Genomic DNA, 24,901 nt, shown 5'->3' on the forward strand with positions numbered 1-24,901 from the left:
ATACTTTCTATGAAAGACTATTTTTCAGATTTAGAAAACAAAAAATTTTTTAGACATATTTCATCAAATATCTCTTTAAAGAGCAAGAATCAGATACTTTTAGGGGTGGATATGAAAAACATACCAACAGGAAATACGGAAAAAAGTATTGCAAAAGCAGAAAATATCAATTCTACTTTTGGTGGATAATTAACATCATAATAGGAATTGACTATGAAATTTAATTACATAGGCACTAAAATGACTGTGTGATAAGAAGTTTGCTTCTTAACCACATGGTTCCAGGTTTAGACCCACTGCATGACACCTTGGACAAGTGTCTTCTAAAGCCTTGGTCTGACCAAAACCTTGTGAGTGGATTTGATTTGGTAGACAGAAACTGATAGAAACCCATCACATGTGCATGCGTGTCCAATACTACTTGATACTGGTGTCGGTATGTTTATGTTCCTGTAACTTAGTGGCCCAGCAAAAGAGAAAATAGAATGAGTACAAGGCTTTAAAAAACAAAGTATTGGAGTTGATTCATTTGACTAAAAATTCTTCAAGATGATGCCCCAGTATGGCCACAATCTAATGACTGAAACAAGAAGGTCAAAAGGATAATGGATATACATGTAATATTAGGTCAGAGCAAGGCAGTGAACCAGCAGAATTGGTAGCACGCATTTTGTCAGTCTTTGTGTTCTGAGTTCAAATTCTGCTAGGGCTGACTTTGCCTTTCATCTTTTCGGGGTTGATAAAATAAGTACCAGTTGAGCACCACGGTTGATGTAATCAACTTAACCCTGTCCTCCCAAACTGCTGGCCTTGTGCCAAAATTTGAAACCAATATTAGGTCAGAGTAGTTGGAAGTACTAGTTTGATGTAAGTGACTACTTACCATAGCATCACCCTACTATGAGTGAATATTTGATACATCACAGGGCTGGATTAAGACCCACAGAAGCCCTAAGCACTTGAAAGATTTTGGTGCCCCCAAAAGTACGTAGTTCAAGATATAAACAATAATTAAATTTTTATTTTTCAAAGTAAGAGGGAAAATATGTCTATGTTTGTATACTTCCGCTTTATTTATATTTGAAAAGTTTTCTCCTACTTTTTTTTTTAATTGCAAAGTCTTTGATCAGATCCTCACCATGAAACCATGAACACTTTGGAATTATATTTCCGATCATATAGACCACTTTGAATGTTAATTTAGCAAGTTTAAAGTGATTTCTTTTGTGCCATAGACCTTTTACCATTGCTGTGCCCCACCCACACTTCCCTTGATGACCTAAGCACACTTTGGCAAACTCAGGTAAATATTCTTTGTGAGTTGTACATACCTACAATGTAGGCACATGGTGCAATGGTTAAGGTGTTTGGTTCATGATCATAATGTCATCAGTTCAATTCCTGGACAAGGCAGCACATTGTGTCCTTAAGCACAGCACTTCATTTTTCCTTGAAAATGTGTACCAGCTGATCAGGTAACACCCCCTCCCCCTCTCTCTCTTTTCCCAGCTATCATTATTCACTGTGTTAAAGGCAGGAGAGTCCAGAGGATGTCTATGTCTGCAGGTGGTTACATAGGCACCTAAAACAATTAGCAAAAGCATGGTACATGTTATAAATTATAGTCGTTAACAGATGATGGCTGGCTCTGATATACCCATGTATCTCCTTTGTCCTCAGTACTCGTATAAAACTTTCCCTAGCCCACCAAGTGGCGGTACTACCCAATTTAAGCAACACTGCATTTAACCCTCGAGATTTTGACACTTTACGGCTATCATAGACGTAGATGTAGAATCAAAGAAGAACTAATTCATACTAAGAAACTTTTGAAGATAAAGAATTAAAGCGTAACAAGTGCCAGATCACACATTTACCTGTTTAAAGATGTTGAACACAATAGCTACAACAGCCCTTAATCGAGTGAATACAGTTGTCATGCATGAACAAACCTCCAGTAAAAACCTACAGAAAGACCGCAAAGGGAGGAGGTGATCCACACCAAAGAATGGATAGGGAGGAAAATGGTAGATAACATGAGGTTAGCTGACAACCGAGAAAGAAGAATGTTGGTTATGTTACTGGCAGTGCACCCACGATCTACCGCAGCCCAAGGTATGGATGTTGATTAATAAAACTGAAATCCTTAAATAACAATATCACAAATTAAATAGTTATTTTTTAAATTAATTTTTGAAGTTTAAATGATCAACACAGCTAGTAGATAATTCTACCAAATGCATCGTATATCAAGGCATTCCCCACCCACGTTAACACGTTTTGTTGACTTTGTTTACCTGATACGAATGAAGTTGCTGAGTCAAACGAAATTAAACCCAAGAAAAAAGTTGATCAAATATCATAGGAGTTAAAGTAATATTTCTTATGTGCAAATTAGCTTCACTGACACTTTAACGAAAATATACACGCACCACATAAATGTTACTGTTTTGTACCGTATATGCTGACAGATAAAAACAAAGCATATTATTAACCACCCCCACCCTCGCTTAATATAAACAAGCTAACGAATGTGCAAACGATATCTCAACATCGATTCCTCTTTCCTCGCATCCAATTCCGTCTCGAAAAGACATGATAATGAATCGATATATGATGGATATAAAAGTGATATGAAGTAGCTAGGCCAGTAGAGCACCGGATCAAATACATTAGTGCTCTTATTTTTGTCCTTTTATAAAAAAAACTGCCGCACGCCCGAACTAGGGATTCGAAAAAACAAACACAGGGAAAATAGTGGAGTCGTTGTGTGTCGACTAAATTCTTCCCTTACAAATATTGGCCTAGCGATTGATTGATTGATTGGTATACAATGGCGAGTGCATGACAGGAGAATCTGCTAGACAAGCCAAGTCAAACCAACTCTTGCAGCCAGGTTTCGATTCCTAGTTGCAATAACTTAAAACTTATTTTCGATGCTTTTATCCTTAGAAAAGCCGAAGTCATAACGCACTCTTTCTCCTAAATCAGCAACTCGGGAAATGTAACGATGAACATCCGGGAATATGCAACTCACAGCTTTGTTTCGATTCCACATTGGACTCCCACCACCACCGACTTTGGTTCTTTATTATTAAAAAAAGGATATTTTTGAAATGAAATTTTTAACAAATATGTTTCAGATGGTGCAGATTCCGATTATATCAGAATTTATTGTGAAAAAAATTTTTTTCGTGTGTGAAGAGAGGGGTTTCGGAAAATTCACACGAGTCAGTTTTGTTTACCCAAAACTTTCAAAAAAATTAGTATTTTCAATGAAATTTTCAACAACTATCTTTCATGAAAAACGAAACTGATGGACCCGTACAAATGCATACTAACACAATCGTATGTATCTACAAAATGAAACTTGAAATTTCGAAAAGAATTGTAATTGTGACAGTATGTATGTGTGCTCACCATTTTTTTTTTTTTTAATATTAAATTCCGATACAATCATAATCTACAAATTCTGAAAGGTATTTGTAGAAAATTTCATAAAATGTATCCATTTTTCTGAAAGTTATAGGGAAACAAAGCCGACTCGTATGAATTTTCGGAAACTCCTCTCCCAACCCGCTAAAAAATTTTTTGCACAACAAATTCCGATATAATCGGAACTTACACCATCTGAAGCGTATTTGTAGAAAATTTCATTTAAAAATACTCATTTTTTTAAAAGAAGTTATGAGGAAACAAAGTCGGGGGTGACACACTTGTGTAGGTATGCCCCAGATGGTATCATACTGCAACAACCATTCCACTTTGGCTCACTCATGCATTCTGAGAAAAGGCTTGGACATCATTTAATCATCTCATGCCAGTTATTCTCCTAAACAAATCAGAGGTTTTTGCGTGTCTCAGTCAGGAATCGATTTACATAGATCGTCTTGCAGATGCGAATAAACAACACTTACCAGTCCATCCAGTTCCCATTTGACTAGCAATTTCCTTCAGAGCCATAGCTCTCACTGACCGCAAATTATAATTTTCATGACGGGGATTCCATAAAAATTCGTGTTCCCGATACAGTTTAATAAAATATTCAATTTGACGCGGAGTCATTTCTAAGTCTACTCTCTCTTTTGCGGCCATTATTTCCCCGCCCGCTGCAGCAAATACTAAGTATATTTCTTATTAGTTAATAAATTAAATTTTTATGAAATAATTTTGTAAAAAAAAATTCCACAAATATAATTATCGAAATTATAATACGTTAATTGTTTTATTAAACAAAATCCACAATACATTTATTTCTTCATCTGTCTCCTTCAAGATAACTGTCGTTAAACACACACACACATACATATATAAACTCGTTGCTCCGTAACTATACACCTGTCTGCTACAGAAAATAAATATGAACCGTCCGTTTTGGATGACTAATATATACTACAGAAACATTTCTTTAAAACAATAAAAAATATGAGGATAAGTAATCAAGATTTTAAATATACTGTTTTCATCTGCTATTGTTAGTTTGGTCTCCGGTCAGCCTTATGACAAAAGACACATCCTGCTATGACAATATCATCTGTTATTCAAACATTGTATATAAAAAAACTACATCATTCAATATGTCTCCTTTCTTCGAGAGATACAGAAGTTCGCTATATGCGAAGAGAGAGAGAGGGGGGGGGAGAAAGAAAGAAAGAGAGCGACTACCGGGAGGTTCCTTTGTTTTCTCGATTTTCATTTGTGACTGTTATAAGAATACTCGTGGCTGTATGGAAAGAAGTTTGCTTCCTAACCACATGGTTTCGGGTTCAATCCCACTGTACAGCATTTTCGGCAAGCGTCTTCTACTATAAGTCTCAGGCTGACAAAAGACTGAAGAGTGGGTTTCATAGATGGAATCTGAAAAGAAGGCCGTCGCGCGCGCGCGCGTTTATCCCGCCACCACAGTTTGAAAACCGGTGCTGGTTTGTTTACTAGCGGTTCGGCAAAATTTACCGATAGAATATGTAACAGCTTTAAAAATAAGTACAGAGGTCGATTTATTCGACTAATCCCTTCAGGGCAGTGCCCAAGCATGGCTGCAATTCAATGCTTGAAACAAGTAAAAGAGAAAAGGCATCGTCTGGAATTCAAAAACAATTATTTCTGCTGTGAAGCTTTACCACTGGAAGAATCCATTTTGTTTTCGTCAAAGTTCTTAAATTTGTTTGTTATTGTTGTTTTATCCCAAACCATACAGTTAGTCCAAGACTGCAGTCACGAAAACTTCAATCTAACACCCATTTTTTTTTTCTTTTTGAAACTTGCATGACACCCTGGGCAAGTGTCTTCTACTATAGCCTCGGGCTGACCAAATTTGTGACTGGATTTGATAGACAGAAACTGAAAGAAGCCCGTTATATATATATATATATTATCCGAATTTTATAATATTAAGTATCAATCATGGCTGGTCTTACCAATCGGTTTCGCGCAAAAAATACAATGGAGTGTCAGAGATAGCCGATATGGGGTGTAGGTATATATAGTTGTGTTCGTTAGTCTGTCTTTGCAGACACTCCGCAAATAACTATCCTCACCACCAACACATATCCTCTCACACAAAATGTACCCCCACATATACACAGACCCCCCACACACACAACACACCGCACGCTAATATAAAGGAAAAAACTACTTTATCACTTACAGAAAGACAATCCCTTGGATTTTTTTTTTACAAAATTATTTCATCAAAATTTAATTTATTAACTAATAAGAAATATTTTTTGTTTCACCACTTTTTTCGCAGCAGCCGCTGACCGGTTGTGCTAATCCACCTTCGAAATAGAGAGCAGTTGTCATATTCCCTCCCATATCGACGATCTCTGATGAGGGTAGAGTTATGATTGGATTGTTACCTAACACTCCATTGTATTCTTTACGCGAAACTGATTGGTAAGACCAGCTGTGATGGATACTTAATACTATAAAATACCCACTCTATTGACAGATATACGAGTGCATCTTCTCCGACTTATGGTCTCTTAGACGACTCAAGCACCTATTATATTATAGCTGTATATTATATATATAATTGTATAATATAAAGAAAATTGAGAGTTTGAATACTGCAAATCAATTTATTTATATAACTGTCGATTACGTAATGCCTATGATCGTTTCAATATCCACCTTAATTTATTATACAATTAATAATTGCATTATAAGTTCCGAAGGCAGAAATCTCTCCAGGGCCAAAATTGACATATTTATCTTTACATCCTAATAGACTGAGATACCAGCATGCATTTTTTTGTGTGAATGTATGTTAGCATATTTGCCTTTAAGCTTAATTGCCGTGTGTGTGTGTGTGTGTGAGAGAGAGAGAGAGAGAGAGAGAGAGAGAGAGAGAAGTTAGTCGTCTTTGGAGTTCTGTTCTAAAAATAGCCAAAATTTAAAGTTTGACGAAAGCAGGACAGTGGCTAGTTACTCTCTTGGAGAATTTAGGTCAAATACTAGCATGCCCCAAAGTAATCAATATTGGTTTTTAGAGTCTGGATGCTATATATCTATGTGTGTGTGTGTTCCTTTGTCACCCACCACCACTGTTTGACAACTGGCGTTTAAATAACTCTGACAATTCTTTGTTTTCCTCAAAAACTTTACGTAGATTGAAGCAATGACAAAAAGGGTGTTCAGTATACCTGAAATGTGAAAGAAAAGATGATGGACAATGAAACGAATAATGTATGGCGAATTGAATATAATGTAATAAATGATAATATATGTGTGTTTAATCGTCTAATGTTGATGTGTTCACGGCCCCGTGACTTGTGCTATGGCAAAAGATACCGGTAGAATAATTACCGGGCTTAACAGGAAAAAACAAAATAAGTGCTGGGGTCAATTCATTCCACTAAAAATTCCCGGCAAAGTCGCAGTCTGAAACAAGAATAAGATGAAAAGATAATTTTCAAAAAGTTATAAGGAAACCAATTTGTGGGGCGGGGTGGGGGAACAACACACTCTTGTAGGTACGTGGACGGAATTATAACAGAAGTTCTAATTTAGCAAACCCAAGGGTCAGACAGTCTAACCGTAACCATCCAGTAAACTGTTCAAAGTTATGTTATCCAAATAACTCCTTTCACGCTAGGGTGTTGGAGAGAAAGATATGCCGGCAACTTCTTGCAGATCAGCGATCTCATAGAGGAAGCGCTCTCGTTGACTATTGTTTTATTCTTTGACTTGTTTTATTCATTAGACTATAGCCCTGCTGGAGCACCATATTGAAGGACTTTTTAGACTATCAACTCATCTTCAGTCTAATAGCTTTCTATCGGACTCTTTTTTTTTTTTTTGCTCAACTTCTAACTTAAACTTAAACTGGTTGTTATGTGGTGTGACACACACACACGGATCGCAGAACTTTCTGAATGGCACGCCTAATAAAAAATTACACACACACACACACACATATATATATATATATATATATATATATATATATATATATATATATATATCTGTAAAAATATGTGACAATTATTCGGTAGCCATGATAAAACTCCGAGTTTCGGATGCCGGGGCGGAAACCCACGCCGCCATCTCTTCAGTTATCTGACCAGATATATATATATATGTAATCGCTTCCAATATAGCAAGAGATTTCTCCGCAAAAAGTCTAAAGTAGACTCCTTAAGGATCGTTCTCCTTGGTTATATATCCAAAATTTTAAATTTAAAAGAGAGTTTTGACGCTGATATGAATTATTATTGAAATGTATTCCTATGTCAACATTTCTGTATAAGGCTATATTTAACTGTCAAATTCAAGTCAAACATATAAATTGCCTTACACATCTTCAGGGAAAAAAGGTTAAGAACAAAAGGTAAACAACAAAACATCGTCTCTAAGTCCAGTTCATATTCAAATTTCTCTTTAAATAACTCGTTAAATAAATTCTTCCTTAAATAAAGGTCCGTTAAAATTTTGTATATATATATGTATATATATACACAATAAATTGGAAATGTAAAAATAAAAACAAAACACAAAGGATTCTGCGGTACACGTGTTTCAAGCTTTATAGTTGTTGCATCATTATTGGTATATAATTGATAGTATAAAGCTATCTTCAGCCGCAAATGTATTCTTTCCCAAGAATTATATCACATAGAAGAAGTTAAAGGAGGAAGAAATATGAGAGATAAAAGGTGAGATTCGGCTGTAGAAATGACGTCACTGGTGCTAAGTTGTGTCGGCCTTTGCCTTTCCGTGGAGAGGAAAGGCTGGTATGCATGGGTAACTGCTGGCCTTTCATAAACAACCTTACCCAGACTTGTGCTTCGGAGGGGAACTTTCTAGGTGCAATCCCATGGTCATTCATGACTGAAGGGGGGTTCTTTTATGTATAATGGACTCTCCAATCGAAGACGACGCATGAGCTTTCAGCTTTTGCCGAACGACTTGTACAAACGATTTGTCTATAGTGATCAAGTGTTTGTGCTGTACATTACCTCACTCCCTCCATCAAATCGTCATTGCCTGAACAGGTGCACGAGTATACCACACGCCAGGTATCAAAGTGATCGCAGAACAACGTGAGATGAAGCGTTTTGCTCAAGAATACAATGCACCACCCGGAATTGAAGCTACCACTTGCAATCACGAGTTTAACACCTTAACCACTAGGCCATGCACCCTCACCCTCACACACACAAACACGATGAGCTTCTATTAGTTTCCATCTACCAAATCCATTTACAAAGTATCACGCAGTGTGACTGAACCTGGAACCATTTGGTCGGGAAGCAAACTTTTTACCACACGACCACGCCTTGCGCCTATACAAATAATTTAAATTGCATCCAGTTTGGAAAGCCTACTATAGCCCACTTGGATGGTAGACTTAGTTCGTCGCCCTGTTTAACGTCACAATCTGGTTATTTTTTCTTTAGCGGATTCGCCTCTTCCCATTTCTGAACATCAGTCTTAGAGGTCCTGTAGAGGTACTCGTAATTATAAGTGTTACATAATACGAACAACGAGTAAAACGTGGGGGAAAATGTTAGACTTATTTTAAATAGAGCTTCGCCCTAGACGGGCACACCAAGTAATACAAGTCGCTGAATCTGACAAAGATGGAGCCTGTAATTGTATGCATTTCATTGATTATCTGTTGATCTGTATTTCATTGGGTTTCACAATAAAACAAGAAGCAGTAAGGCGTCCATGAGACATGCTAAACGAATTGAAATAAAGTTGAAACTATTACAATTCAATTTTACAAACGTCATATAGGAAATTACCAATTTCAGATTCAAAAATTTTAAGGATGGGCTAATCGATTACATCGACTGCGGAGTTCAACTGATACCCGAAAAGATGAAAGGCGAGGTTGTCTCTGGCGGAATTTGAACTCTGAATGTAAAGAGCTGGAAGAAACGACACTAAGCCTTTTGACGGCCGTGCTAACGAATCAACGCCTTTGAGGAAGGGAGGTAATACCCCTTTCTATTATAGATACAAGACCTGAAATTTTGGGGTGGAGGATAGTCGATTACATTGACGCCAGTGTTCGAACTGGAGTCATTGTAATCGACCTCGAAAGGGTGAAAAGACAAATCAACATCAGCAACATTTGAACACAGAACGTAAAGCCGAAAGAATTGCCGCTAAGTATTTTGTCCAACTTGCTAACGATTTTGCCAGCTCGTCGCCCGAGGAGGGGAAGTAATAACGAAAATACGTTGGACGCCATGACGAAAATGATTAATTGAATGTCAAGGGAAATAACTCTGTTTTTCATAATTTCCGTCAAATTTTTATACACATAGTATTTAGAAAAATTAATCATTTTTTATTATTTAAAAGATAACCAGTTAAGCGATAATAAAACAACAAATATATATTTGCTGAGCAATTAAAAATATTTTCAGAAAATATATTTTGTCGATCAATTATATTTATTTGTTTAATGACGAATGACTCGCCGAAGATTCATATCACTGCAGTCAACATAATGAGTCAATGCATGCTTCCGACTCGTGGTAGAGTGTTTATATATTTTTCTTCCTTTTTTTTGTCTTGCTTCCTGACTCGCTTTTTAACCAATCACCATCGCGTTTATTTATATAATGAACTCTTGGGTAGCACACAGCGATGGAGCGAGTCGATCTAGCTATGAATCCGAGTCAAATTGAATATTTTATTGGGTTGTACCGCGATCAAGAACACCTTTGGAATTCACGTCATCAGTGTTATAACATGCGGTCAGCGAGGACTCTGGCTCTTCATGAAATCGCTAGTAAAATGGGCGATGGCTGGACAGGTAGGATAATTTACGTTTTTGCATTTGTGTTTGAACTGAAGATAAATATGTCCACTATAACGTACTAGCGTGACTCCTTAAATATGTTTGGAAAGAGGGAACAACAGATCAACTGACATTTGCCAGTAATCAATAATAGTTGTTTCTAACATTAATAATTGTTTATGTATGCACAAGTCTTGAAAGCGAAAGGTTTAGGCAATTACTACACGACTACTTGACTGGTATTTTAATTTATTAGCGCCTATCGGAGGGATGAAAGGCGAAGTTGACCGCGGCTGAATTTGAACTCAAAACGTAAGAAGTTTGACGTATAACTACAGTTGTGTGCCTCCGCCCCATCGAATTTATTTACTCATAAGTTTCTGAAAATTTGATATTTTTCTATGAAATTTTCTACATACACGTTTTAGATGGTGTAACTTAAGATTCTTTCGGAATCTGATGTGGAATAAAAACAAAAACAAACAAAAAAAAAAAGAAAGAAATTGGGAGGTGGGTGTAAATGAACACTTTTTACTTTCAACTTCTGTAACTTTCTATATAATTTTTCCAGGAAAATTCTATATGAGAGGTGAGTACAATGCTAACACTAATTATATATATATATATATATATATATATATATATATATATATATATATATATATATATATATATACTGCTCTACATTTTAGAGTGTGCTTCTGCTTTCGGATTTGATTTTTACAAACGATATATATATATATATATATATATATATATATATATATATATATATATATATATATATATAATCGCAGTCTTAATCTCTCTTTCCAACAAACTCAAAAGTAGCCCATCTATATACGTGGTCGTTCAGTATGCTAGAAGTAGCAGTCAAATCCCTCTAGTTTTAGGTATGAATAAAAGCTAAGCATGGTTTGATCGGAAATAGGAGCCAATGGTATTTTAAGCCCTAAAATATGAAGAGAAAAAGGAGCTGGAATGTTCACGCTACTTCATTAGGAGGTTACCACAGTTGTTTGGTGAGTATTCTAAGGCCCTGCGGGGCTAATGCAGTTTCGCACCTCTCCTTGAAAAATGCATTTTTTTAAAAACAAATTTTTGTGATTTCCACGTTTTAGATGTCGGAGATTACGAATATCTAAAAAAAAAAATTTAAAAAAAAGTTACCCCTCCTCCTCCCGCCGCGCCCAATTTAAATATTTTTATTTTGTTTACTTTAAAGAGATCGTAGCGAATTGACGAACATATGCAGATCGGAATTAAATACAGACAAAAACATTAAAGTGAAAAAATTTGCGTTTCACTTTGTTTGCCTTAAATAATCGTAAATAATAATTTAATGTAAATTAAATATACACCATTTTATGAGAAACAAACAATGTTTAATAATTAATGTTATAAAGTTTAATGAGAGGTTCAAATTTCTCCCCTCCTCCAATTTTAAGTTTTGAACTTTTTCATCCATTTATTTATTTATCTGTTTATTTATTTATCCATGTCCGTTTATTCTTAGAATATATTTGTCAACTAAATGTGGTGATCCGATAGAAGACAGTGTTACTGTTGTTTTTAGCCCCAGGAAGACATTCATATCTATCCATCTCTTTATACACATATCTATATGCTTATTGAAATTAAAATTTTGAAAACGTGGTTTCTTGCATATTCGGAATCTCCGTCATCTAAAACATAGCGAAAAAAAGTTTCGAAAAAGTTCAAAATTTTAGGGGTGGAGGTAAATTTAAAAAATCTTTTTTGCATATTTGTAATCTCCGACATCTAAAACGTAGGGATCCGAAAAACATTAAAAAAAAAATGCATTTTTCAAAGAGAGGTGCGAAACTGCATTAGCCCCGGCCTTGCCATACAAGCAAATTTAAGTCTAATAACCTTTTTTCTTTTTTTCTCAAATTATGTCGCTATCACAAGAATATTTTATTTCATCAAAAAGTATTCGTTTCACAAATTCCAGAAGGAAAATGTAGAATAATCATCAAAAAATTTTTATTTTTCAAGCTTGGCTGTGTTGTAAGAAACTCGCTTCCCAACCACATGGTCCCGGGTTCAGTTCCATTGCGTGGCACTTTAGGCAAATGTTTTCTACAATAACCTCGGGCCGACCAGAGCCTTGTGAGCATATATATGTATGTGTCTTTGTGTTTATCCACCACCGCTGCTTGATAACCGGTGTTAGTGTGTTTATGTCCCCGTAAGTTAGCGGTTCGGCAAAAGACACCGATAGACTAAGTACCAGGCTTTAAAAAAAGTGCTGGGATTGATTCGATCAACCAAAAATTCTTCAAGGCGGTGCCCCAGCATGGCCGTAGTCTAATTATTGAAACAAGTAAAAGACAACGGCAATCTGCATCATCAAAACGTTTGATGAAACATGGATGAGGTGTGTGAAATAACCGCCGCCCCACTCCTTTTTTTTTTTTTTCCCCGACATTAGACTCCAACAAAATCGTAATCTACACCATCTGAAATCAATCACTACAAGGTCCAGCCCTTCTTGTGTCTTGGTGGATCGTATGCCTCAGTTGTCCTGAGAGCTTTACCAGCGGAGCACAAGCTCGTGATGGGGACTCCCGTACTGGACAGGTCAAAGGCCAGATTAATATGGACCACTTCTTCCCAGCAGTGGCGTATCGTGATTGTTACATTGGGTGTGCTGCTGCACCCGATGCCACCACATTTCAAGCAAGGGTATAACAAAAGTTTTCCATTAAACTTTGTTGTTCAATTAATGAGTAAGGTTAATGAATTTGCCATTTTCGATGGGTGTACAGCGCACACATAGCACACCCAGAATATACGCCCCTGTTTCCTAGCAGTAAAAATGAGTTTGGGTAGGGATCAACCAAAGTATCAACGACATTTCAAAACCAACAAGATCTGGGAGAGAGAGTGGGGAAGGCCTTTTATCAGGGAAACAGATGACACCGAAAGAAAGAAAAAAGAAAAAGCAGGGATCAAGCTGGAGAGAAACAGAAAAGGCGGTCCAAAGCTAAGAGGGGAAATCGTCGATGGCTTATGCTTCATAGGGAGCTAAGGGTGTAATCCTATTCCACACGACTGAAAATGTATTTATCTTTTATTTTCTACTTGTTTTAGTCTTTCGGCCATGCTGGGGCACCGCCTTAAAGAATTTTTAGTCGAATGAATCGACCACAGTACTTTGTTTTTAAAAGCCTGTACTATCGGTGTATTTTGCTGAACCACTAACTTACGGGGACGTAAACACACCGACACCGGTTATCAAGCAGTGGTGGGGGACAAACACAAAGACACACAAACACATATATATATATATATATATATATATATATATATATATATATAAAACACGTCAGTGGATCGTATATCCGCAAAAGAAGTACACTCTAAACATTAAAGCTGTTAATGTAGTTACAAGTTGGCAATTATATGGCCGGTCAAAGTGACCAATAGACTGCGGTCATGTTGGGGTACCGCCTTGGAGTTTTTAGTCGAATGAATCGGCCCCAGTACTTCTTTTAAGCATAGTACTTATTCTATCGGTTTGTTTTGCCGAACCGCTAAGTTACGGGGATCGCCAACACACACATAAATATATACGGCGGGCTTATTTCAGTTTCCCACTACCAAATCCACATACGAGACTTTGGTCGACCCGAGGTTATAGTAGAAGACACCCAAGGTGCCACGCAGTAGGACGGGTTGGGAAGCAATCTTCTAACCACACAGACACGCATTCACCTATGTGTCGAAAATTTTAACAAAATAATTATTAATTTTTCAGTAAGTTATGAGGAAACAAAATCGGTGGGGTAACACACACATCCACACCTGTTAATCTGGAAATAATACTGAAAAACATTTTTGGCAGGACTTTCGGAAAAGCTCTCCCACATAAATCGGAGGAATTTCTCCCTTTAAATTCGAGAATTTTTCCTTTACTTTCTTTTTTGCACCCTAAACTTCAAAACAATGAGTGAAGCTCTTTTTTTTTTTTAATGATTTTAACCTATTTTTCGAATGTCTCGCGGCTTCGCGTCCTCACCCCCATTGTGTCTTCTGAACAGCAACCACCACTAAACCTTCCCCCACTTGCCTTTTCGTCAATTTATTGTATTCCACAGTCTGACTTCCCACTTCATCATATCTTCCGCGATTAAATCGTCTTGTTTCTTTCATACTTTTGCCATTCTGTAAAATCTTTTTTTCCTATACGACACAAATTGAAGTAACCATATTTACCAGGTTTTAATTAATTGTTTTCGCCCCCAAATTACCTTTTCATTCTGCACAACTTTTTCCAGTCTGTGAAAACTTCTATACGACATAATAATTGAGGAAAACATGAATTTAAGACTTACCTGATTTTACTAATGGCTGCTTTGATGGTGAACTTGATCGACTTTTTTTCATATAGATATTTCGATTCCTAGACAAATAATGGTCCTCTCACCTACCTATCCACCTACACATTAAGGTAAGAAATAAAAATTGGCATGATTCCTATCACATTTAGCACTTTTTCATTTCCCACTCGAAACAAAATTGTGGATGAGCTATTCTTCACTTCAAGACACCAAGATACTAGAGATCAGCTGCTGTCCAATTGGATCAGGGTTTCATAATTCTCGACAAGAGCCCCTCAACCCATCCACAAGGGCTTTCAATGGCGGGAAACACGTTCTCTTAAAGAGTGCCATGACAAAATATTTCAAACACTTGCAGGTAGACGTGTGAAAAACAAATTAGAAATATGTTTTTATAATACGATAGTTTCAGTCGAATAATATATAGAAAACAAGGGACTTCTTCAGAATTCTCCACTCCCTATAACTTTTGAACTAGTAATTAAAAAAAAAATTCAGATTGATATGTTTTCGATATCGGAGATTATGATTTAGCAAAAAAAAAAAAAATTCCAATTTACAACCCCCACCAATTTATTTGCTTTGTTTACAGTTGACAAGACGTGCTGTCACGCACAAAATGACAGCTTCCAAATCTTGTTTCCTGATTGGGTGAAAATTATCAAACTTTAATCCTCTATAACTTTTTAAAAACATATTTCTGGAAAAAGTGAAACAAGCTTGGAACTCAAATTTTAAGATTTTTGATAAACTTTGATTTCTGAAATGCTGGTAGCTAAACCAACTAGATCTTTTATAGAACCGTTAGAAGTTAGTGTCGAACATACAGCGAAGCTGATTAAAAAGATATATAAGCCTTCATTATTTATGAACATTATTGATATCAACAGCTGTAATATCCGTCAATTGCTTGACTCAACAGTAACAGTTGAATTGACAATTACGTTTTGTCAAGATATTGGACTGTTACATCGTGTGAGAGTTTGTTGCACGTGTAACCGAAATATGGAAGTGACAAAGGGTAGTAAAACAAAGTAAAGTTTGAGATGGAGATGTGGAAGACCGTGTAGAAAAGAGAAAGGTTTGAGACGCGACACATTCTTTGCCAATAGCGGGAGCTGGAATGGAAATAGTGAGGCTATTTGTAATTGGAAGAATTTCCTCCGTGACATATGCGCAGAAAAATTATTAATGGATCCAATATTACTTGGTGGTTCCGGGACAAGAGGTTCAGATTGACGAGTCTTTATTTACACGGAGAAAGGGGCATGTTGGCAGATTGACACCACGACAGTGGGTTTTTAGTGGCATTGATACAGTGTTTCCTTGAGGCAGTGGCAAAAAGGGATGTCAAAACTCTTTTACCTGTGTTGGACAAGTACGGGAGACCAGGAACCACTGTGGTGTCAGATCTGTGGCGAGCATACAGCACCATTGGTAACAGAGGATTCCAACATCTGACTGAATCATCAAATGAATTTCGTTGATCCTATGGCAGGAGCCCACACTAATACAGCCGAAAATCTATGGATGGGGGAAGAGCAGAGGTACAAGGAGAGTGGAACTGCACGTTCACTCATTGACATTTATTTTAGTCGAGTTTATGTGGAGACAAAAATATGCTAATGGTAGTGTTTTGGCGATCTTTCGTTTTGAGTACATTTTACGTCATTTCTAATCCACGTGCGTTTGTTTATGTTTCTGAACAAGATCGTCGCTTTCCTTAAAAGTGTTTTAGAGTTAGGGAATTCCGTCCCTAACCCTAACCTTTTTACGGAAACATAAACAAACGCACGTGGATTAGAAATGTGGGTATTATAATTTTGAAAAAATGTGTTTCAGAATGAGGAATATAATAAAATGAAGATTTTTATGGTTTGACGACCAACATTTTTTTATGTAGTGTTTTTGGTACCGAAACACTTTCAAACTTCGAATACTTGTATATTTTGTGTTATAGAACAGATAAAAAATTTTGTATTCGAAGTTATTTCATGTAAAGAAATTGTCGTATTTCGGTAATTTCAACCAGTCACTGACGTCTATTGAGTTGAAAACAATTGCGCCGTGGAATGTAAACAACGGTGTCAGGGGATCTTTTCCCTTGAATAAAATTAGTGCCGTTGTTTGTCAACAAAAACTATCCGTTGTCAACAACAACTATCAGTGGTATATATTTCGTTTGTTACTGTTATTTATGACATCGTTCGTGCGTTTGTACTGGTTTTAACTTTAGGGTTTTAGGGTTAGGGTTCGGGTTTTAGAGTTAGGGTTAGTTTTAGGATTACGGTTAGGGTTATGATTATTTTTGCCATAACCTTAACTCTAACCCTATAACCCTAACCCGAACCCTAACACCTTACTAGGGAATAATGATATAATTAAACAGGGAATAACACACTTGACACCGAACAGCACTAACTGTATTCAGCTGAATAGACGTCAGTGATTGGTTGAAATTACAGAAATACGACAACTTTAACATGAAATAACTTATTAAGAAGTAATTTTTGTTAAGAAGGCTAAGAGAAAAAGATGTTTTATATGACACATTCTACCAGTATCCCAAGTTTGAAAGTGTTTCGTTAAGAAAACAAGTGTTGGCCGTCAAACCATAAAGATCCTAAAATGAAAAGCAAGTAATAAAATAAAAAGAAAAGTATCAGAATTGGTTCTGAAAAAAATTTTAACGGAGGTGGGGAGAGGAGTTTCGGAAAATTCACACAAGTCGACTGTGTTTCCTCGTAGCTTGCAGGAAAATGAGTATTTTTAAATTAAATTTCCTACAAATACCTTTCAAAGTGTGTAAATACGATTATATCGGAATTTGATGTGAATAGACGAGTCTGTATTTACACGGAGAAAGGGGCATGTTGGCAGATTGACACCACTAATACAGCCAAAAATCTGTGGATGAGAGCAAAACGGAGTAACAAGGAGAGCACACATACATACTGATTCAATTTCTTTTTGAAATTTCAAGTTTCTTTCTGTGGATACATGCGATGTGTGCGATCCCACCATTTTTCACATTAAATTCCGATATAATCGTAATTTACACATTCTGAAAAGTATTTCTGAAAATTTCATTTTAAAAAATCAGTTTTTCTGAAAGTTATGAAGAAACAAAGCTGATTCGAGTGAATTTTCTTAAATTCTTCTATCCACCCACGGAAATATTTTTTCGCAACAAATTCTGATATAATCAAAATTTATACCATCTAAAGCGTATTTATAGGCATTTTCATTTTAAAATAGTCGTTTTTCCGAAAGTTGTGAGGAAATAAAGTCGATGGGGACACGTAGGTATGCCACTTACAAATAGCTGAGGGATAGGACAGACGAGTTATATGAGTACTGGTATAACATGGGTTTTCCGGAACATTTCATCCCAAAGTCATTCCAGATTACTGATTTTTCTGAACTAAGGTGGTCACACTCTTAATTAAACAAATATTAAATTTATTTAAGTAATTAAATGAAATACAGTTATCTTATACATTAGTATAAATGATACAAGTTTTATAATACTGTATTGTGTAAACTAGTCTGGTAGCCTCAGGAATTTGAAGTTCCTGCTCGTAAATTAGTGCAGATTATAAAGGGGTTCAGAATCATCTGCGTCTGGAAACTTGGTGTTGAATCTGTAATAAATGAAGTGGAGACAAATTGAAAATTGGGTGCAATTCTGGTTTAAGCATCTCATAACCCCCCATAACTTTTTTTTTTATTCTTTGGAATTTTCAGAAAATTTTTGCGAATTTGTGTTCTACACACGGGAATTTATACGATTATGAAAGAAAAAAAAATTTTTCTCAAATGTTTTAAAACCCTCCCATAAATCCTAAAAGTTCCACTCTTTATCAATTTAAAAAAAAATCAAAGTTCAAAATAAAGGCAGTCGAAATTTTTTGCTTAAATTCCAGCAATTGATCACCCTTGGGTGCATCAGAAAAATATTGAAAAACATAGATACATGTCAGAGTGGCAAAGAAACGAGGAGGGTATCAGGTGGTCGTGGGATGTGCTAAAAACAACAGCTAAATCACCCTTAAATCACTTGCACAAAAAACAAGTTTTTGCATAATCCTATGAATTCCCATGTGTAAAACATGAATTTGCAAAAAATTTCTGAACGTTCCAAAAAATTAAAAGAAGTTGTGAGGGCTTATATGGGGAACTTGAACCAGAATTCCACCGAAAATCGATACGAAAGAAATAATAAATGCACAAAAGATTACACAGAATGAATAAAATATGTAGATAATTTTCAAAACGTACTAATTCTAGCAAGATTCAGTTTAATAATAAAAAGGTTTTGCCAGCGAAAAATATGAACAGAAATAATGTTTACTGTACCGTTATCTTTAGATGAAGTTAACACATTAAAAGTAGATGGGATCGATAAAGTGTATCAATTTAATGTTGTGTCTTATGGTTCATTTATTAATCCCTACAATAAAGACAGTATAAATCTGTCTCGACCATATTTGAACTCAGGAATTTGAAACACTGAATTAATTTCCCCTTCATTAGACACCAGACTCACAATATTTATAGCTGTCAGAAGTACCAGGAAAGCAAATTGATTTCAGCTTGAAATTGAAACCGTGTAGCAGACACGACTCACCCGGAAGCTTATTGTTTCTCCTATAAATCATTATTGATAGGGGGTAGGGCAAAATGGTTAACTTCTGATTTTAAAAAATTTTTCTTATCATTTTTCAATTTGAGACTATTACAAGTATTGCATCATTTTGGGAGAAAAAGTTGTTCAGCATAGTTGTTGAAATTGAGAGAGTTTGAAATATAGTCAGATAACGTATTTTTTTTTCAAGACATTTTTCTTCAACTTTGACCTGATTGTAATTGAGGTAGGTTACTAATAAAATATCTGATAATTTTTGGTGTTTAATAAGCAATATTCTTTTCTCTGCTGAATTTCAAGTCTTTTTTCCCCACACTAATATCTAATTTGATGACTTTCAAGTTTAAGAAAAATTATGTCTAAAATGGGACAAAACGAGTAATGACTAACTTCAATGTCTGAATGGTATCTAAATATATTGAGAAGAGAGCCACTCCAACAGATCATGAAGAAACTATAAAGAGTATTTCATGTCTAGTTTTTAGATTTAGTCAAGTTTCATTAATTTAATATCATGTGCCATTATTCTATGATCCTCTATCATTTGCTCTAGTATTTAAAATTTTTATTGCATTGTCTAAAGATGGATATTGATGTGTATGAGTCTTTTATCAAATGTAATTCTTGAGAATTGAAGAGGCAAATTCACCTTATTTTGTCTTACTCATTTTGCCCCAGCTAAATTTGTCGTTTTTATGCTTAAAGAGAATGGAGATAATTTTCTGAAATAGTGTTCTGAATATGTTATAGTGTTTTTAATGCATTTAGAGAAGGTCATTTGTTTAGCTGATATAATTTTTCTAGGGTAGTGAAGATTTGTAAAAAAAAAAAATTACTCAGTGTCCCTCTCCTCAATTAAATTCAATAGTTATACATACAGTATGCACCCCTTTTGGCCCTTTTTATTTTGTTGTTACTTTCTTTTGTAAGAGATAGCTATAATATACTTACTGATATAGCACCATATACTTACTGATAGTTTTTAAACATTGAATGGCTATGGAGGTCCACCAGAATAAAATAGTAATTAAGGGGGTCCATAGATAAAAAATGGTTGAGAACCCCTCGTCTAACCTATGGATAACAGATGCTAAATGTTAATGACGATGATGCATTTAAGCTTTCAGTCCATAGTTTTTAGTCCTTATGTATTGTGGGGTACAAGGTAACTTCTTTAGTGTTGATGCCTTGATAGAGTGTACCCAGTACACTTTGTAAAGTGGGTGGCAAATAAGCCAAGACAATGTAGGGTAAGTGGCTAAGCACTTCACAGACATGTGTACCCTTAATGTAGTTCTCAGGGAGATTCAGCATGACACAGAGTGTGACAAGGCTGGCCCTTTGAATTACAGGTACAACTCATTTTTGCCAACTGAGTGCACTGGAGCAATCTGAAATGAAATGTCTTGCTCAAGAACCTAATACGCTGCCAGGAATCACTCACAACCTTACGGTCATAAGCTGGATACCCTAACCACTAAGGAACTCAACTTCATTTTTAGTCATGGTAAGGACATGATAACCTCTTTAGTGCTTGTGCCACAATAAAATACACCAAGTACAATCTGTAAAGTAGGTGGTCAAAGGAAGGGTATTCAGCCATAGAAACCTTACCAAAATAAAATGCATGGGTGAGACCTGGCCCCTGAGTATGCCAGCAAGGCAGTAACTTAAAATAGGAAGTGATTTGGAACCTGGTAACTCATCCAACCCATGACAACATGGAAAGTGGATGTAAAATATTGATGATGATGCTATTGATGTTCATTGATAGCTTTGAATTAGTAAAACTAAAGATTTTAGTTGTTTTTTTCTCAGCACAGATAAACTGTCACAGGTTCTTATGAGTTTGAAATTTAGAAATGGTATTTACATGCCTCTCCAACACAAAAAGGTATGGTTTGAGGGAGATTTGGCTGCTATTTCTACCAGGTTCGCTGACCACAACGAACAAGAAGAAAAGGATCTTTTTAATACCCTTTCTAAATTTTAAATACATTAAAAAGGTCCTTCCTCCTGCTTCTTTGTGGTTACTCAGCCTGCTAGAAATACCAGCCAAATCTCCCTCAAACCACACCCTTTTGTCTTGGAGAGGCATGTATGGACAGATTGTATAACAAAGTCCTCCAAACACTTAAAAACGGTGGTTATAGTTGGAATACATTTGGTCATGGTTCTTTTCAACTACAGTTGACCTGGAACTAAAAAAAAAAAGAAAACTTATGTTAGGTCGAGCTGACTGCATGAGACTCAAGAATTAACAATGTATAATTAAGTATTTAATTCAGAATATCTTATGAAATTATTTAATTTCCAATTTTCTTTTGTCCCTCACAATGTTGTTTTTAGCCCAGCTTGTAAAGATGAAATGGCACGATTTAAAATCAAACTATATGAGAGAGAAAAGGAAAAGCAGAGAGAGCATCCGCAGTGAAACTAGTGAAAAGTTTACTCCCAGTTGGTGGTTGTTTGGTCTTATGGATAGCTTTCTGGGCCCTATCTATGAGGAAAAGAGGAACAGTATGATTAACAATGTAAGTTAGACCTAAATTTCTTCCATTCTGAGTGTTGTGAGTATGTTACCTGAATGAAGACTTGTGCTGATAAACTGGGTATTTAAGTATAGCGGTGCAGGCATGGCTTTGTGGTAAGAAGGCTGCTTCCCAACCACATAGTTTTTGGTTCAGTTCCACTGCGTGGCACCAGGGGCAAGTGTCCTCTACTATAGCTCCAGACTGACTAATGCTTTGTGAGTGGATTTGATAAATGGAAACTAAAAGAAGACTATCATGTATGTGTGGATACATGCACGCACACACATACACACACGAGAGTGTGCTGAAACGTTCCTGGCTTTGGGTAAAAGAAAATGCAGGAGGATCAGTTAGTTATGATTTTATTCAACATATTCCCCCTCTCAGATTCACACACTTATTGCAGTAATCATTCAGTTTTTCTAGGCCCTGTAAAACAACTCGAAAGTTTGGGCCTCCAACATGGCCTTTTGTGATTCCCTTAAAACCAAGAAATTTTCAGTACCCTCTTGTGTATATGTCTGTATTTGCATGTGTGTATGTGTTACTGTCTCCTTGCTTTGACATTGTGTGATAGTTGTAGAGTCCTTAATTTCCAATCTTCTGATCATGGGGGGAACATTACCTTACTTGGAAACTGAAACCAGCCTTGTTTATCTTGTGTTATTAAGGATCTGTAGGACTACATTAACATAGAACAAAGAATAAAATGTCAACATGTCAAAGAAGAGAGTTCTATTTTATAGCAGAGCCATCTAAGAAATGGTCTTATTCAGTGTGGAGGCAGGAACTCAATTCTGCATATTCAGTGATGCACAAATGGTGTGGTGGAATCTCAGGAAGATTGACTGAATCAAGACTTCAGATATGATAGATGCACTGTACCCTCTTCTTATTTAAGATGACCAGGTGCTATTTGAGGGAGATTTTTTTGTTGCTATGTAAACAGGTTGAGCAGACTATATTCCTTCATTGGCTCTGTACATTTGTAGATTCTGGTAGTGGTAACTATGGAAATGTGCAAGATGGACTCAGTCAGAATATGGCAGTTATTGCTTATATGCACTTATTGTTGACTGTCTGCATCCCAGTTTGGAGGCGAAGGTTAAAATAGCCAAAACAACAATGTCTAATAGACAGCTGCTGCTGGACTATCAGGGTTAATAATCTATATCTAATCACAAGTTCAACACAATATCCATAGCTAAGACACTTAAATTGTAAATGGGCTTTATAGGATAAGTTCACTTGATCACTTTAAGAAGCAAATCACTATAATTAAGGATTAGTTTTTTTAGCTTACAGAGCTGAGTTAACATGCTGCTATGGACCTGGAGAATAGGCCAGGAAATCTACACCAGTGCATTTGTCTCTGAAAATTTGATTAATGTACACAAGCTTTATGGATCTTCTAAAACTTGATGATTGGTGTTGTAGCTCCAAGATAGCTTTCATGCGATCCCTTGATCCTTCTAGGTCTGCAGTAATTCAAACAAGAACTGATCTGGACCATGTTGATCTGTCCAGTCCATACCAGCATGGAAAGCAGCTGTGAATGTTGTGATTGTTGATGATGAAAATGATAGGAAGTAATTAGAGGGAGATTTGCTGTTTTTCACAGATTGAGTAAGCACAAAGAGACTCTCATTAGTTCAGGTTCATGACCCATAGTTGTAGTTAGTGGAGGCACATGGCTTAGTGATTTGGGTGTTGGACTCTTGATCATAAAATTGTGGTTTCAATTCCTAGACTGGGTGACGCATTGTGTTCTTGAGCAAAACACTTCATTTGTTGTTGCTCAGCTAGCAAAAATGAGTAATTCTGCGATGGACCACTGTCCTGTCCAGGTGGGGAACTTATATGCCATGGAAACCAAGAAACCAGCCCTTGTGAGTCAGTATGACTTGAGAAGATAAAAAGAAGAATTTGTAGTTAGTGACACAGCTGTATTTGTGACATTCACTTAACTGTAATGAAATATTAATAAAAGCCTTTGTAATGTATTTAGATCATCAAGTTGTTAACACTTTGTTCTCTCTCCTCCTAGAATACCATCCAACAAGTATCAAACCAAAATATCATGGAGGAAAATGAATACAACTGGTCTCAAGAAGAAGACACAAAAAACTTCATAATAAATCTAAATGCTGACAAACTTTCCTACAACACTGGCAACGCCGATTGCCTTGCACAAGACACTCACACCATGTTTACAGTAGAGCAGAATGCTCAAACAGCTGCAACAACTAGTCACAAGTCATCATTGCCCATCCGGCGTAACAAGTTAAAAAACCTCCATCGTATGGAACACAACAGCTTAGAGACAATTACAAACAACAACAGATTGCTTCAAGAATTGCAAGGATCACTCACACCAGCTATTGAAGAGGACCCTGATGATATCTTTGCAAAGCTAATAGGCTTTGAGCTTAAAAAAATCAGAAGTGATATTCTGAAGTCTGAACTTAAACTGGAAATTATGAGTATATGTCATAAATTTCATATAAAACAAAGAGAGGAAGCTGCTCACTGAAGCTGCCCACTGAACAGACAAGCAGGGGGTTGTTATTTACTGTTAACATTCCACTGCTGTTATTTGTTGATATTCAATTTCAGTGAAAGAAATATGTCAATTTTATTTTTGTTTTATTTTTATTTTTTATGCTGAAATTTGGCATTGACAAAGTATTTTCATCACAAAAATTAAAATCATATGGAAAAAGGCAAATCAATATGAACCTTACTTATCCAAAATTCAGTAAAGGGTTTTTTTTAAGGCTGATTTTTAAATTTTTTTTCATGTTGATTTTAAATTTTATTTCAATTTTGTTTTTTTACAGTTAGATTCTTTTTTATAACCTTAGAAAACATTTTGTAACTTTCTAAAAAAAAAAAGTGTTTTATGAATTTAAAATTAAGTAGTGTAGGGCAGGGTTATTACCATTCAACAGTGTAGCCATATCATTGTTGTTATAAGAGAAAAGATGTACTCGTGGTTGGTTCACTTGGCGAGAGAGAAAGAGTGTGTGTGTGTGTGTGTGCGGGCGAGCGGGCGGACGCGCTACTTAAGGGGAGATAATCGCTTCGAAGTGTT

The 24,901-nt window shown here is 36.0% G+C and overlaps 2 protein-coding genes across 6 annotated transcripts in view; one reads left to right on the forward strand and one right to left on the reverse strand.

Annotated features, from left to right (window-relative positions):
* LOC106881882 (uncharacterized) overlaps positions 1 to 14,759 on the reverse strand; it is a 34,441-nt gene extending 19,682 nt beyond the window's left edge. The window contains exon 1 of one of the 3 annotated variants that reach the window (XM_014932403.3): positions 14,620 to 14,759. In XM_014932403.3, coding sequence (XP_014787889.1) covers positions 14,620 to 14,671 — 52 coding nt within the window. In that variant the 5' untranslated portion in view covers positions 14,672 to 14,759. Of the gene's footprint in view, positions 1 to 3,917; positions 4,128 to 4,665; positions 5,797 to 14,619 lie in introns of those variants that run through there. The other 2 variants (XM_089341349.1, XM_014932402.3) reach the window with 2 other exon arrangements.
* LOC106881883 (uncharacterized) lies at positions 9,457 to 24,601 on the forward strand. Of its 3 annotated transcripts, XM_089341350.1 has the most exons (4): positions 9,457 to 10,273; positions 10,830 to 10,847; positions 21,623 to 21,807; positions 23,855 to 24,601. In XM_089341350.1, the coding sequence occupies exons 1-4, from the start codon at positions 10,105 to 10,107 to the stop codon at positions 24,338 to 24,340; spliced, it is 858 nt and encodes a 285-aa protein (XP_089197476.1). In that variant the 5' UTR covers positions 9,457 to 10,104; the 3' UTR covers positions 24,341 to 24,601. The 3 variants fall into 3 exon arrangements, with proteins under 3 accessions (XP_089197476.1, XP_089197477.1, XP_089197478.1); XM_089341351.1 differs by lacking the exon at positions 10,830 to 10,847 and having other exon boundaries at positions 9,467 to 10,273; XM_089341352.1 differs by lacking the exons at positions 9,457 to 10,273; positions 10,830 to 10,847 and adding an exon at positions 15,344 to 16,253.
* The last annotated feature ends 300 nt before the right edge of the window (positions 24,602 to 24,901 follow it).

This window comes from Octopus bimaculoides, chromosome 24, assembly GCF_046866305.1.
Source record: "Octopus bimaculoides isolate indiv1 chromosome 24, ASM4686630v1, whole genome shotgun sequence".
Taxonomy (NCBI): Eukaryota; Metazoa; Mollusca; class Cephalopoda; order Octopoda; family Octopodidae; genus Octopus; species Octopus bimaculoides.